Raw genomic sequence first — 15,576 nt, 5'->3', positions numbered from 1 at the left:
GGGGACACGCTTATAGGCCTAGCTGTCTTTTTTCTGTTTTACCTATTTGAGTATTTCATTTTTTGGACATGTGTGATTTAGGTGGCCATGTTTTAGGTGACCTAATAATGATTTTATAGTAATAAAATGTACAAACTTAAAATATAATTAGATGTCTTGGCGCGATGTCCGTTGCCTTATCAGATAAACAAATTTCATTCTTAAGACTAGGACTTTTCATATTCTTCTGCTGTCAGTTCTCTAATATAAACAAACAATAAGGAAAAAGTGCATTTAGAACAAAATCTCTCGCGAGACTACCTATATATGTCGTTTGTGAAGAAGTAAATTGGATCTTTTAGGTGTTTTAAATAATAAGTATCTTACAGTATATATATTTCTTTAGATAGATATCTATGAATGCCCCTACAAAAATGCCGTGTTAGTCACGAGCCGTTTATCTCAAGCATAAGAACGTATAGAAAGACCGACCGAATCAAGCGGAAATGTTTTAACAGTGAAAAAAGTTATCTGAATTTTTTACAATGATGTGGGGTTCTCTCCACACCAAAGGCTTCATGGCATTTATTGGATGTTGAGCAGAGTTATAGCTGGTCTTTTTTATGAAAAGACAATAGATTCACTATCAAATGCCAAATATCAGTAGGCTCCCTATTTGAGATGGAATAAGAACACCAATAGACAGTACAGTCATTTTGATTATGAAACAATATATTTATTCAGCAAGATACCTACAAACAAATTTAACTATAAATGGTCTTAAAAAAAGCAATCAATGACAACTAAGCTTATACTACACAAAAATATATTGCAACAGGTAAAGATGAAAAATACTCTCTCTGTCTCTCTGTTTCGTCAGTGTCTTTTTTTCATCCTCTGTCTACATTTTTCTTTTTATTAACCGGAAAGGTTAATAAAAAGAGAAATAGACAAAGGATGAATAAAGACACGGAGCATTTTTCAAATGTTCACATTTAACGTTACATCACATTTGTATAAAACGTGTGAACATTTTATTAAAATGACAATCATTGTGTGAAAGTGGAAGCGAGATAAGTGTGTGTGAGATTTTCAGCTATTACAAATGTACTTTGCATTGTATTTATAAAAAAAAAATCTGAAAATAAAACAAATACAAAAAAAAAGTATCAGTATTTTGTTCGAAAGCTGTAAAATTTATCATGGGCCTGGTACATTACTGTTAACTTGTTTTATAAATAATGTGAAATACTGCACATAAAAAACCGTTCCCTTTTTCCGTTCGTGTTGTAATTAAACGTCTCGTTTCATAGCTGCTGTATTTCAAACAAACCACTGCCTGATTAGGCCTTTCTCGTTTCCCCCAGATAATTAAGAATTCATTAGGCCTAGCACGTATCTAATGATATCACATGATATATATATATGACGTCACTGTGCATATGACGTCAATACTATTGCTAATGGTTACAATATCAACAATGGCCGCTGGACTTGCCGGGTCGTGAGACTACCAGTGTCAAATTAGTAATATGTCGGTCGCTACGGCAATGGCATCGCCGAAAAAGCCACACAAAACAAGGTATGTATTAAAAAATCTCCTGATAATTAACAAAGACCAATGAAATCGGCTTATTCCAGGCAGCATCGAATGCACGATTGCATTTAGTTTGGTTTTGGACTGGTTCCATTTTCACAAAAGTCAAAAGTGACGTACAGTTTTCATAAACGGTGTCAGTAGGCCTAAAAGTCATCACCATTTCCGTATGGTTCACTCTGAAAGCTGTCTGCCAATGATAAAATCCACAGATGATAACATAAAATGCAAAAAAAACCCAAAAAAAAACCAACCGTACATAGTCATCACCTTAGAACCTGGCCCGATGGTCCTAGGCGAGAATATATTGACAGAGCCCGCGTTTGAATACATATATATTCTCTACATGATATATAATGCCTCGCTCATTATATATAGAAGTCTATATCTTAATTTACCTTTTCCAATAAGATTTCATTCCTTTTTGCTGAAATTCGGCACCTAACTAGAAAGTAGCACTTCTGTTGGTAATATTTATTTAGCTATCCGTTTCTTAGAAATTTTACCTTGATTAGCAAATGTGCCAAAATATTTTTTTCGGCAAAATTTAAAGTATGAAAGGAATGGCATCAATAGTAGCTGCAAATTTCAAGCCTTGATCCGATTCGGTTACTGACAAGTGACGTAGGAGCGTTATAAAAAAAAATTACGTGAGCCCCGATACAACCATGCCGCATGAATATAATTCATCCTCAGAATTTTTTATTGAATGAATAAAATGATGGTTTGATTTGGTACCGTCACCTAACACGTAAGTGCATGATGCAGCGTTTTGTTTTCAACGCAATATTAGCTATTCTTATCTGCAAATCATACCTCTTTATGTTTCTCTATAATTCAATTTTAAAAATGAAATTATTTACCGGCAAATGGCACGTTGTGGAAACATGAAAAAGTATTGTTCAAATAAATGTTTTTATTTATAATTGACTATTTTTTTTCCAGAAAGTGTCAAAAACTAGATGAAATGAAGAAAAAACTTTTAAGTGCTTTCAGTTATTTTCAAAGGCCGACTAATATGCCAAAGTGTGCCGTTTTGGGCACTTTGCCGGCTGAAATGTCAAGGTGAATCTGACACAACTAAATTGACTCAATTATTAGTGATATGTGCTGATATATTCGCACTGTTCGCACTGTTCTTCCAGTCGTTGTTAGTCTTAGACTTGTGAGACTGTCCTATATCTTGTTGTCATCGATACTTTATGGTATGCGCATATTTGTTGGTGACAAGTTTAAAGAGTTAAAAGTTCGTTCACACTAACGATTTTTAGTGTGTTGATTATATTTTTGTACAGTTAAAATTCCTGATAAATATACAGACGTGTTTGGTAGCGAAACAATTTCACTAACCCGCTGTCAGCAACATTAACTGCTGATAAGCACGTGATCTTAATGTTCATTTTTCCAAGGTTAAGGCTGTTGTAGATAGCAAATAATGTTACTACCCTTCCATTGTCCGTTTTTTCCACTATGTACACTAGGGTAAGCGACCCCATCTGGAATTCAAGAAGTCTCCACGCTCTATTTGAATTTGAATGCGGTTCGATCATACTCGTCTCTTACTTCTCTATGGGGATTTAAGCCGGTTCTCTAACCACTACAATTACTGATTTGTGGAATATTCATAACTTCATTATGCTGGATATCATAAGTTTCATTAATACCCCCAATAACTATTTTTGTTGCATTTGTTAAAATTAGCGATACAGTATCACTAAATTATAACGTATGCTTACCTGTGAGTTATTTGTCTTTCTGGAGCTAATAACAATCAGGTGTGAATTTAATAGGTAGATTTTTCCAGTGGTCATTCAGTCTGGATTTAAAAATGTTCAGACTTCCTGCAGTCACTACCATGCTTGCTAGGTTATTCCAATCGTTCACAATTCTGTTGGAGAAGCAATTTTTTCTACAGTTTATCCTGCTCCTTACTTTCTTCAGCTTCCACTGGTGTCCTCTAGTTCTGGTGTTATCATCTAGTTCGAAGAACTTGGATTTCTCTACTTTATCTATTTCCTGTAGAATTCTGAACGTCTGTACCATATCATTCCTTTTCCTTCTATATTGGAGCGTCGGAATTCCTAGATTTAGTAGTCTTTCCCTGTATGTCTTGTTTCTTAGAGCTTTTAACTAATTTTGTCGCCCTACGTTGCACGTTTTCGATTGCTATGATATCTCTTTTGTAGATTGGATTCCAAACAGAACTTGCGTATTCTACATGTGGCCTGATCAATGCTTTGTAGACCGTTAGGAACGTTTCTTTGTCGAGATGTTCAAAAGTTCGTCTGACAACACTGGTCATTTGGTTACCTTTTGATACACATCCTGATATGTGCTTGCTGAACTTCAAGTCCTTGTCGAATGTGACTCCTAAATCCTTTTCTTCCTTGACTTGTGATATTTTGGTCGAGCTTCCGTTGATTGTCATCAAATAGTTATTTTCCTGGTTACTATGTCCCAGATGCATTGATTTACATTTTGAGGTGTTGAATGACATCTGCCATTTATCAGACCACTTTGTGACGTTGTTCAGATCTTGTTGAATTGAATCTTTCTCTGCCACAGAACCTGTCTTTCCAATGATCTTTGCATCATCTGCGAATAGTTTAGAGATGGTATGTATGTGTTCCGGAAGGTCGTTAATAAATATTAGAAACAGGATTGGGCCGAGTACGCTCCCTTGTGGTATTCCAGATTTTACAGCCTCCCGATCGGATGCCTCCCCGTGTACAATCACCCTTTGTTGTCTCCCGATAAGAAAGTCCTTTATCCACTCCAATACCTTTCCAGTAATTCCGTATCTTTCAAGCTTTGTTAATAAACGATTGTGGGGGACTGTATCAAAGGCTTTTTTAAAATCTAAGTACATGATGTCCACTGGTTCTTTGTTGTCCAAAATTTTGGTGATAATTTCTATGACTTCGAGTAGTTGTATGGTTGTTGATCTACCTTTTCTGAATCCGTACTGGTGTTTGGTTAGAAGGTTGTTGTTTTCTAAATGTTCCATAATTTTATCACGTAGAATTTTTTCCATGCATTTTCCAATGACTGATGTTAAACTTACTGGACGATAATTTGCTGGTTGTTTCCTGCTTCCCTTTTTATGCAGTGCAGTTAAATTCCATTGGGTTGGAAGTTTCCCTTCGTCGAGAGATTTCTGGAAGATGATTTTGGTCGGGGTTGCTATTGCGGTTCCAATTTCTTTAATGACCTTCGGGTGTAGACCGTCAGCCCCTGGGGATTTTGAAACTTTGACTTCATCTAGTTTCTTCAGGACCATTTTATCGTTTATTTGAACTTCCGTTAGTTCGATGTTATTGTTGCGGTTTTCAAATAATGGAGTTATTTCCAGATTTTCGTCAGTGAATACACTGCAAAAATATCTGTTTAGAAGATTGGCTTTTTCCTTGTTGTCCGAAACATTGTTTTCATTTTCATCAGTCAGATCACCCAGTCCTCTCTTGACTTTGGTTTTGGTCTGTACATATTTCCAAAAACTTTTGCTGTCCTTTTTCACATTTTCAGCTACTGTTTTTTCAAAGTTCATTTTCGCCTCCCGGCACGCTGCAGTAGCTTTATTCCTCGCCTCTTGGTATTTGTGGAAATTTTCCTCTGATTTGACATGTTTATATTTGACCCACCGTTTTTTCTTTCTTTTAATGGCTTCCATCGAATCATCTGTAACCCAGTATTTTCTAGGTTTCCTGTTCGGATCTCCTTCCTCACTGGTACATGTTTCTTCATCATCTTATTTACTTGTTCATGAAAGTGATCCCATGCTTCCTGGGTTGATTGTGTTTCCATTAGTTCCTCCCATGCCATTTCCTTGAACTCCTTTCTCATTTCCTCATAGTTTCCTTGGTAGTATCTGTAGGTGGTTCCCTTTGTTCCCTTAATGTCTAAGTACAATTGGAGGTCAAATGTCATTACCACATGGTCACTTTTCCCTAGCGGTGCCTTAATCTCTACTTCTTTAACCATGTTTTCGTCCTTTGTTAAAATTAGATCCAGGATTGCAGCCCGTTGGTTTTGCCTAAAGTGTGTTTCATCATTGACGCATTGTGTGAGGAAATTACCAGCACAGTTTCCAGAAATTTGTAGCTGTTACTTCCAATGGCGCCGTTTGTAGACAGATTATTCCAGTCAATTTCACCATAGTTGAAATCCCCCACTATTAACATATGAGAAGATTGTTCACATGCTTTCGATATTACTGAAATTAGTTGTGTGTTGTTCTCCTCGGAGCTGTTGGGACTTCTATATATGTTCCCTATGGTTAATTTGTCCATTCCTTTTAGTCCAATCGTGCACCATACACTTTCTTGGAAGTTTGATCTTGGAAATTCATCTTGATGAGTTCCTTGAAGTGATTTCCTTATATAAGTTACTACTCCTTGCCCTTTTGTTGTTGAATTTAAAAATGTATCGTAGTTTTCCAAGTTGAATTCGCTTTCACGTATGTTTCCCTGGTTATTTTTCGGTAATATTTCTGTAAGTGCTATTATATCTGGATCTTCTGACTTGATTATCGCTTCCAATTCTTGTCTTTTATTAAGTAAGCTGTCCACATTGCTATAAAGGATACGTTGTTTGTCAGTATTCTCTCTATTTACAGTTAAAAGAGGATTGTTTCCTTCCTTGTTAAAACTTGTTCCCTATGGGGTCCCCTCCTTATCAGAAGTATCTCGTTCTGAGTCCATTCCATCCCATCCTTGGCTTCCCTGAGATATTTCCATTTGTGAAGCTAGTAATGATTCCACCTCTGAGCCTTCATCTTTCTCTGAATCTAGGTTTAGAGCTATAAGGGGGTCGGAAGGCATTGCACCCATTTTTCCTGGTGATATACTTGTAACTTGTGTACTAGTTAGAGGTGTGCTAGTCTTTGTCGTTGCCCGTTTCTCAGCTGATCTCATCAGGCGTCCTACGATTTCACTTTGTTTTTTTGTGGCGTCCTCCTTCTTTTTGTTCTTTTGTGTTACTTTGGGAATTTTGGCCAAGGTTGTACTTTTTTTAGGAATCCCTGATGGACCTGGTTTAGGTTCCTGCTGTGTAAATGGTACTGGGTTGGGTTCTTGGTCAAATTCTATTATTTTTTCTCCTCTTTCCTTCCTTTCCTTCATTTCTTTCCACAGGGCTTGGTGTTTTCCCCTTTGTTCTTTTGTGTAGTCTCTGGTTAATACGACTTTTTTAAACTTCTCTTCCTGGATATCCTTGATTTGTCTGCAGTTATCCAATTTTTTTTTCCTTTCTGATCTATTTTGAAGCGTTATTTTTGCTGGTCTGGTTTTGTCTGTTGAGGGTTTTCCTAATCTTATTGCATCCTTTACAATTGCATTCTCTATGCCTATTAGTTGGAAAAGATGTATCAAATTTCCTATATCTTCTCTTTTCCTGTCAGCTGAAGTTTCTTTGTCCGATTCCGGGAGGTTGAAGGCCATGAGATTCATTTCTCGCCTGCGCTGATCATCCATTTCCCTAATTCTATTTCCTATGACTTCATCCATATCTTTTTTGATGTTGTCGATTATGTCCCCTTTCATCCCTTGGACAGCTCCCGACACCCTAGTAGGAATTTCCTTTTCCACTTTGTTCACTTTATCTTCAAGTTTGTCAAGTCTCTGTCCTGTACTTTTCTTTATTTCTTTTAAAGATTTCTCCATGGAACTGAAGCGTGGGAAATTCATGTTACATATGTTACATGTCCATTTGAAGTTTTTCAGAAGACCAGTGTCTACCAAAGTATAAAGTTCTTTTGGAATTTTACTACAGGGCCAGCAGTACCAGCAGTCGCATATTTCACACTGTGTAGCTTGGGTATTCTCATCAATTTCCTTCTCACATATCGGGCATTTACAGATGATATCACTGCTGTCTTGTCTTGGCCTTTTCTTAGATTTAGGTGGACGCCCAGTGTTCCTTCTCGCTTCACGAAGGTTGCAGAGTCAAGACTGGTGTTTTGATTTGTTCTCCTTCCTGCTCTCACGCTCCTGTTTCCACTCATTTTGATTGTAGGTTTCGTTTAACCTTCAATGTATAGTGCCGATGTTCTACACCTGTGTCGATAGCAGCAAAGAACAAACTCTGGTATATATGTATTAGCGAAACTGTTTCACTAAATACAACAAAGTCCAGCTTTTACACAGAGTATGTCATTGACTACTAATCATTTATAATCAATAACAGTCACTATGAATTCTGTCCATTAATCTTCTCGTCCAGACTTTTTTAAGAAGCTCTTCCGGGTGTATCCCGTCCTTGTAGAGACGTACGTTTAGTTGTTCTTGTTTTTTTTCTTGTTTTTAGATTTCCGAATGTTGATAACATCTAGGTGAAATCCTGGCGATAAGAATAGGTGATCTTTATTAAATTCTTTGATGAAGATGTTAATCAACTGAACTTGTTTGGCAAGAATTTTATCCTCCTCCTTTGATATAGTAAGATCTGCCCCTTCCTTTTTTGTGTTCCAAGCTTCTATGGAGTAGAGGGGTACATGTAATAAACACAGGCGGATTCTTGAGTACCCTGCAATTCTCCCAAGAACACGTGACACCTCCTGCTCGTAGAAATCCTTTCCTCGCTCTATTTCGTTGTTCCTAAGCCATATGTGACCATTCTCATCCTTTGCTGTGAGGTCGCACGTCCCTGTCCACAGGTAGATTACTATCTTTTGAGTTCTTTTTATATTTCCATTTCGTAGCTTTTCTTCAATCACTTTTCTGCATCTTTCCGTTGTCGCCCCTGCTTTGCAGCTGAATTCTATTTTAGGGACATTTCCGTCACGCTCGAGTTCCTTGTATTTGTTGTGAAGTACCAGGCCCTTACTGTCACCTATAACGATAGGTCTCCACACACGATTTCCCCTGTAGATCACAGGAACCCTCTTCAAGTATTTCTCTAAGGCCCTCTGAGACATGCGACGTTTTTATTCACACCTGATTGTTAAGATACATTTTATTTATTTACACCACATAAACAAAAAGATAACTTATACTAAAATAACTTGTACTAAATAACTTTTAGTCTCTCCCCGACCAATAATTACCGTACATTGTTACGAAGACCCGTGAGAAGCCAGAGTTAAGTATTTATCTAAATTGTAGTTTCGTCGTAAATGAACATGGATTGATAAAGAATGTCCCCGAAAGCAAATTAGATGCTTAAGTTTACTAACGACGAGCCCACTACTATCACCTATGGACTTTACAACAAATCATTGCTGATTTATCAAATGTAATTGCGGAGATCCAATATGGCGGCGCACATGGCCCCTCAAGCTAGTATGGAAAATAGCGTTTTTCCACCTCCAGAAAATGTTCGGCCGGGAGTAGATGCACAACCCGCCTCAACCTTACCTACCGACACTCCTAGAACATATTTTAAGAACTATAGTGCCCATTTATCGGAGATTATCGTCATATATTCTTCTCACTGCTCCTAGATGATTTTTTTGCGACTTGTCACCCGCGCATGCGCATCCAGATTCAACAAATATACAATATAAAAAAAACCACTAAATGCATCTTGTGTTTAATTGAAATAGACAAAACAAACCCGTAACTAAACAGGAACTATTGATATTTTTCTTTAAAAAGTGATCTAGTTTTGGTACCCCCGCGTTAGCACAGCTGTACGACATAGATTGAGACGGCTTAGTGTGAAGGTTTACATGAAAGGTTGTACATTGAATGTTAACAGATAAATTGATAATATCAATTCGTTTCCCAATTCCTTTATATCTCTTATCATTTGTCCACAACGCGGCATTATATGACATTTCTGCAAACATTACATTTCCCCCGCTTGATGAGCAAGTCCACACCGCGGCATTGCAACTGTAAGCTTTATTTGCGCTGTTTTATAGTCGTTTTACCGTTACAAATTTAATGTTTCCATGAATGTCGGGGATATAGTATTCGTTTCGTCCGTGCATGCGTCCATGCCATGCATTCGTACTAACTATCGTTATCAGAGCATATCTCAGTCACTGTTTCCGGAATGAGTATCAAACTTTGTATAGGCACATCATGGGAGGCGGTGTGTCGCATCCTAAAACGAGGTCATGGTGACCTTAATTTTTAACGCTGATCTTGACCTCAATTATAATACAGTATCCCAGTAAATTAATGCAGGTTTCTGCAGCATATCTCAGCCATAGTTTCATGAATGGGCTTCAACCTTTGTAGATACGCAGGGTAGGGGTTATCTGTGACAAGCCAACGCTTCAAGTTAAATTTAGTTTCATGAAGATTATAGTTTTGATAAATGACCTCGTTAGAAGTCTCTCAACCCAACACGTCAGATATCACGGGATGGGCTATGCAAATTAAGTTCAGTGAAGTCTGAGTTCCCCCGGACCTCCTTATACACGGATCCATCACTGATCCAAAAACGAAATTATAGGGAACTATTCCTGTACAAATATCCGCATTTGTTTATTTCTCAAATGAGGAAACCTCGATGATTGTAATAAAATTTATCTACTCCAACATCCAGGTAAGCATTTTAGAAACTGTTGATAACCACAACTGATTTGTATTTCAAAGAGATGTTTGAATACGGACGTAAGGAATGTCAAGAAATATGAATCACAGATAACTTTTTGAACTTATTATAAATGAAATGCCGATGTTATGACACGTAACGCATATATTTGTATTGCTACTTGAATTTTCAGATATCGAAACCAAATCCCAGCATGGGACGCGCGACGTTTGGGTTTAAGAATCACTCAAACCCAATGTGAAGGGAAATCCGAGTACCAAACTGTAAGTATATGACAGCCTCACACTCACACTCAGTCACTACCTTTACCACTATAGTAACAGTCACAATCATCACCTTCACCGTAATAGTAACAGTCACACTCACTACCTTCACCCTGATAATAACAGTCACACTCATCACCGTCACACTCATCACCTTCACCCCAATAGTAACAGTCATCCTCACCAGCTTCACCCTCATAGTAACAGTCACACTCACCACCGTCACACTCACCACCTTCATCCTTATAGTAACAGTCACACTCACCACCTTCACCCTAATAGTAACAGTCACACTCACCATCGCCACCCTTATAGTAACAGTCACACTAACCACCTTCACCCTTATAGTAACAGTCACACTAATCACCGTCACACTCATCACCTTCACCCTAATAGTAACAGTCACCCTCGCCAGCTTCACCCTAATAGTAACAGTCACACTCACCACCTTCACCCTGATAGTAGCAGTCACACTCATCACCGTCACCCTTATTGTAACAGTCACACTCAACACCTTCGCCCTAATAGTAACAGTCACACTCATCACCGTCACACTCACCACCTTCACCCTGATTGTAACAGTCACACGCACCACCTTCACCCTGATTGTAACAGTCACACGCACCACCGTCACACTCACCACCTTCACCCTAATAGTAACAGTCACACTCATCACCGTCACACTCACCACCTTCATCCTTATAGTAACAGTCACACTCACCACCTCCACACTCACCACCTTCATCCTTATAGTAACAGTAACACTCATCACCGTCACACTCACCACCTTAACCCTGATAGTAACAGTCACACTCACCCCCGCCACACTAACCACCTTCATCCTTATAGTAACAGCCACACTCACCACCTTCACCCTGATAGTAACAGTCACACTCGCCACCGCCACACTAACCACCTTCCCCCTTATAGTCCCAGTCACACTCATCACCGTCACACTCACAACCTTAATCCTTTTATCAACATTCACACTCACAACCCACCCTGATATTAACAGTCACACTCACCACCGCCACACTAACCGCCTCCATCCTTATAGTAACAGTCACACTCATCACCGTCACACTCACCACCCTAAACCTGATAGTAATAGTCACACTCACCACCTTACCCCTGATAGTAACAGTCACCACCTTCACCCTTATAGTAACTGTCACACTCACCCCTTCATCCTGAAAGTAACAGTCACACTCACCACCTTCACCCTAATAGTAACCATTCACACTTATCACTTTCACCCTAATTGTAACAGTCACACTCACCACCTTCACCTAACCTTCACAGTCACCACCTTCACCCTAATAGTAACAGTCACACTCATTACTTTCACCCCTATAGTAACAGTCACATTCACCAGCTTCACCCTAACCTTCACAGTCACCACCTTCACCCTAATAGTAACAGTCACACTCACCAACTTCACCCTAATAGTCACAGTCACACTCACCACCTTCACCCTGATAGGGACAATCACACTCACCACTTTCACCCTAATAGTAATAGTCACACCCACCACCTTCAGGCTTCACCCTAATAGTAACAGTCACACTCACCACTTTCACCCTAATAGTAACAGTCACACTCACCACCTTCACCTCTATAGTAACAGTCACACTCAACACCTTCACCCTAATAGTCAAAGTCACACTCGCCACCGCCACCCTAACAGTCACACTTACCTTCATTCTTGTAGTCACACTTACAACCTCACATTATCAGTCACATACACGAACTTTACCCTAACAGTCACTTACCACAATCAACCAAACAATCACCTTCACCACCTTTACCAGCATGCCGGACTTCAAATGTTGTAAAACTCATGGCCAGCTATGACACGTCTGTCTCCTTGTCGTTTAGCAGTGTCCTTTGCGCCATTCATTGTCTTTTTTCCACGCCCCATTTCGTATCGCAACCCGTTCTTTTTCATGAACCCAGTTCATATCACAGTCTATTCTTTGTCATTTTGTCACACCTTATTTCATATCGCAACCCATTTTTATTTGTCATTTAGCCACACCAAATTTCCTATCACAATATGTTTCCTTTCATTAAGACGTACCTCATTTCATATCGCAACCCATTCAATGTCGTTTTGCTACTATTACAACCCATTCCTGATCTCTTGTTCTTCTTGTTGCTTGTCCTTTAGCTGGACCCATTGTTTTGTCCGTCAACACGCTGTCTTCTGTGACATTAGTCAAAATATCTTTCCGTTATTAACACATTTTTTCTTTATCTTTTAGTCATATCAACTTTCTTACAGACATGTAACAATCCGTGTCTTGTGGTCTAGTCATCGTTCAATTAGACCAACTTAATGTTATTCACCCTCCTGGTTATTTAGTCGTAGATTTTGACATTGTTATAGTGTAGTCACGACCCTGGTTGTTTAGTAGCAACACCCCATGTGTTGTCGTTTAGATTGTAGCAACACCCCATGTCTTGTCGTTTAGATTGTAGCCACACCCCATGTCTGTAGCAACACCCCATGTGTTGTCGTTTAGATTGTAGCCACACCCCATGTGTTGTCGTTTAGATTGTAGCCACACCCCATGTATTGTCGTTTAGATTGTAGCCATACCCCATGTCTTGTCGTTTAGATTGTAGCCACGCCCCGTGTCTTGTCGTTTATATTTAAGCCACATCCCATGTCTTGTCATTTAGATTGTAGCCACGCCCCGTGTCTTGTCGTTTATATTTAAGCCGCATCCCATGTCTTGCCGTTTAGATTGTAGCCACACCCCATGTCTTGTCGTTTAGATTGTAGCCACGCCCCGTGTCTTGTCGTTTATATTTAAGCCGCATCCCATGTCTTGCCGTTTAGATTGTAGCCACACCTCATGTCTTGTCGTTTAGATTGTAGCCACGCCCCGTGTCTTGTCGTTTATATTTAAGCCGCATCCCATGTCTTGTCGTTTAGATTGTAGCCACACCTCATGTCTTGTCGTTTAGATTGTAGCCACACCCCATGTCTTGTTGTTTAGATTGTAGCCACGCTCCTTGTCATTAATACATTTGTAGTTACGTAGCGCCTCTTGTCCTAAGTGTGTAGTCACGCTCATTGATTTTATAGAGTACTTTCACATCCCTTGTCATTTATAGTGTAGTCAAGCTGTTGCCATTTAGAGTTAAACCATGCCACTTTAGAGTATATCAGTGCATCTTAGAGTATAGCCAAGCCCATAGGCCTTTGCAGTGTGGTCACACCCCTGGTTATTTAGCTACACATCATTTCTTGTCATTTAAAGTGAAGTCACTCCTTTGTCCTTCAAAGTGCAGTAACACCATGGTCATTTTGAGTGTAGTCACGCCCTTGGCATTAAGAGTGTGGTAACGCCCTTGCCATTTGACGCGTTGCCAACTGCTTACTCCGGCCCCTTGCTGATTTACACCTCTCCTTCAAACACGCCTCTTTCTCGACGTTTATATATATCGATACCCGTTTTATTTAGTTACACATCTTCAAAGTTTGAAGGAATTATTTCATAAGAGCCTTTCGACATATTCTCACACCATATAGTCTATTATTTTGACATTGTGTTAAATGTGCGTTTGATGAAATGATTAAAACTGAACAACGTCCATATTACCATTACCTCTCTTCTCCAATGTTTTGACTTCTGATCAGGTGCAATACAGTATAAACGATAACGCCATTTCTGTTGATAACAGTCGTACCCGAAATGGCCATTCCAGCGGCCAAGGACCAACATCAAACCCGCGAACAACCGTCTCGAGATCCCAACCTCAATCTGTGACATGGAAATGGACACCACATACAAAACGGATTATGTCGCTCACGAGGTACGCTATAATTCTGACGTTACCTTGATTTGTTAGATTCATTCTTTAAGAAATATAAACTTATTAGAACAAAAACGAATTCCTGCATTGCTTGCGTCGTTCGGTGACAGAGTTTTCATTTTTCGGTTGTAGACCTCGAAGAGAGAGAAGAAGAAGGAAACAGTGTACCGGTCGGCTAAAGGCGAACTCATGACGGATACCACGTACAAAGTGGACTTCGCCCCAAAGGTAAGGTTCTAAGATAAATCAAACAGTGTACCGGTCGGCTAAAGGCGAAATCATGACGGATACCACGTACAAGGTGGACTTGGCCCCAAAGGTAAGGTTCTAAGAGAAATCGAACAGTGTACCGGTCGGCTGGAGGCGAACTCCTGACGGATACTATACGTACAAAGTGGACCTCGCCCCAAAGGTAAGGTTCTAAGAGAAATCAAACAGTGTACCGGTCGGCTGAAAACGAACTTCTGACGGATACCACGTACAAGGTGGACTTCGCCCCAAAGGTAAGGTTCTTAGAGAAATCAAACAGTGTACCGGTCGGCTGAAAGCGAACTTCTGACGGATACCACGTACAAAGTGGACTTCGCCCCAAAGGTAAGGTTCTAAGAGAAATCGAACAGTGTACCGGTCGGCTAAAGGCGAAATCATGACGGATTCCACGTACAAAGTGGACATCGCCCCAAAGGTAAGGTTCTAAGAGAAATCAAACAGTGTACCGGTCGGCTAAAGGCGAACTCATGACGGATACCACGTACAAGGTGGACTTCGCCCCGAAGGTAAGGTTCTAAGAGAAATCGAACAGTGTACCGGTCGGCTAAAGGCGAACTCATGACGGATACCACGTACAAAGTGGACTTCGCCCCAAAGGTAAGGTTCTAAGAGAAATCAACAAGGTTTGGTTTAGTTCAGCCTGTTTGTGATAATAACCAGAAATAAGAAGTAAGTGAGTGCGTATTTATACATAAGTGCTTAATGCAGAAAGCCAAACATAGTTAATACTTACTGAACGTTATGGCCATCGCGCCAATTTATGACACATCAGCGACACTTATATCAAAACAACAAACATCGATGTCGAAAGTGTTCCAAAATAAATACAGCAAAACTGTGTATTAATGTTTGAATTTCGACTGCAGCTGATTTCTTTAACTATCTTTTTGTAAGTCGTGCCAGAATTAATTCGAGAATATTTATAGATATGTTTCGAACTAATGTCTACACGTGCTTGTTGTAAAACTGTAAAATCTGTTCATTTTTTCGTTTTTGTTACTCCTACTTGGAAAGTAGCAATCATTTGCAATCATGTTCGTGGGGTCTTCAATTGTATGCACGGGAATCAGTGATTTTTGTACTTGTGCTACTTGCGTTTCGGAACATCACACACAACAAGCATTTTTTTTTTTGGGGGGG

At 39.5% G+C, this 15,576-nt stretch overlaps 1 protein-coding gene across 1 annotated transcript in view; it reads left to right on the top strand.

The window, feature by feature from the left end:
• The first annotated feature begins 1,426 nt into the window (after positions 1–1,426).
• Positions 1,427–15,576, top strand: part of LOC110442246 (stabilizer of axonemal microtubules 1-like) — a 17,328-nt gene continuing 3,178 nt past the window's right edge. The window contains exons 1-4 of the mRNA XM_021485747.1: positions 1,427–1,561; positions 10,251–10,341; positions 14,035–14,166; positions 14,299–14,394. Coding sequence (XP_021341422.1) covers positions 1,512–1,561; positions 10,251–10,341; positions 14,035–14,166; positions 14,299–14,394 — 369 coding nt within the window. The 5' untranslated portion in view covers positions 1,427–1,511. The remainder of the gene's footprint in view (positions 1,562–10,250; positions 10,342–14,034; positions 14,167–14,298; positions 14,395–15,576) is intronic.

Source organism: Mizuhopecten yessoensis, unplaced genomic scaffold (genome assembly GCF_002113885.1).
Source record: "Mizuhopecten yessoensis strain PY_sf001 unplaced genomic scaffold, ASM211388v2 scaffold716237, whole genome shotgun sequence".
Taxonomy (NCBI): Eukaryota; Metazoa; Mollusca; class Bivalvia; order Pectinida; family Pectinidae; genus Mizuhopecten; species Mizuhopecten yessoensis.
This window is presented reverse-complemented; position numbering and strand designations above follow the sequence as displayed.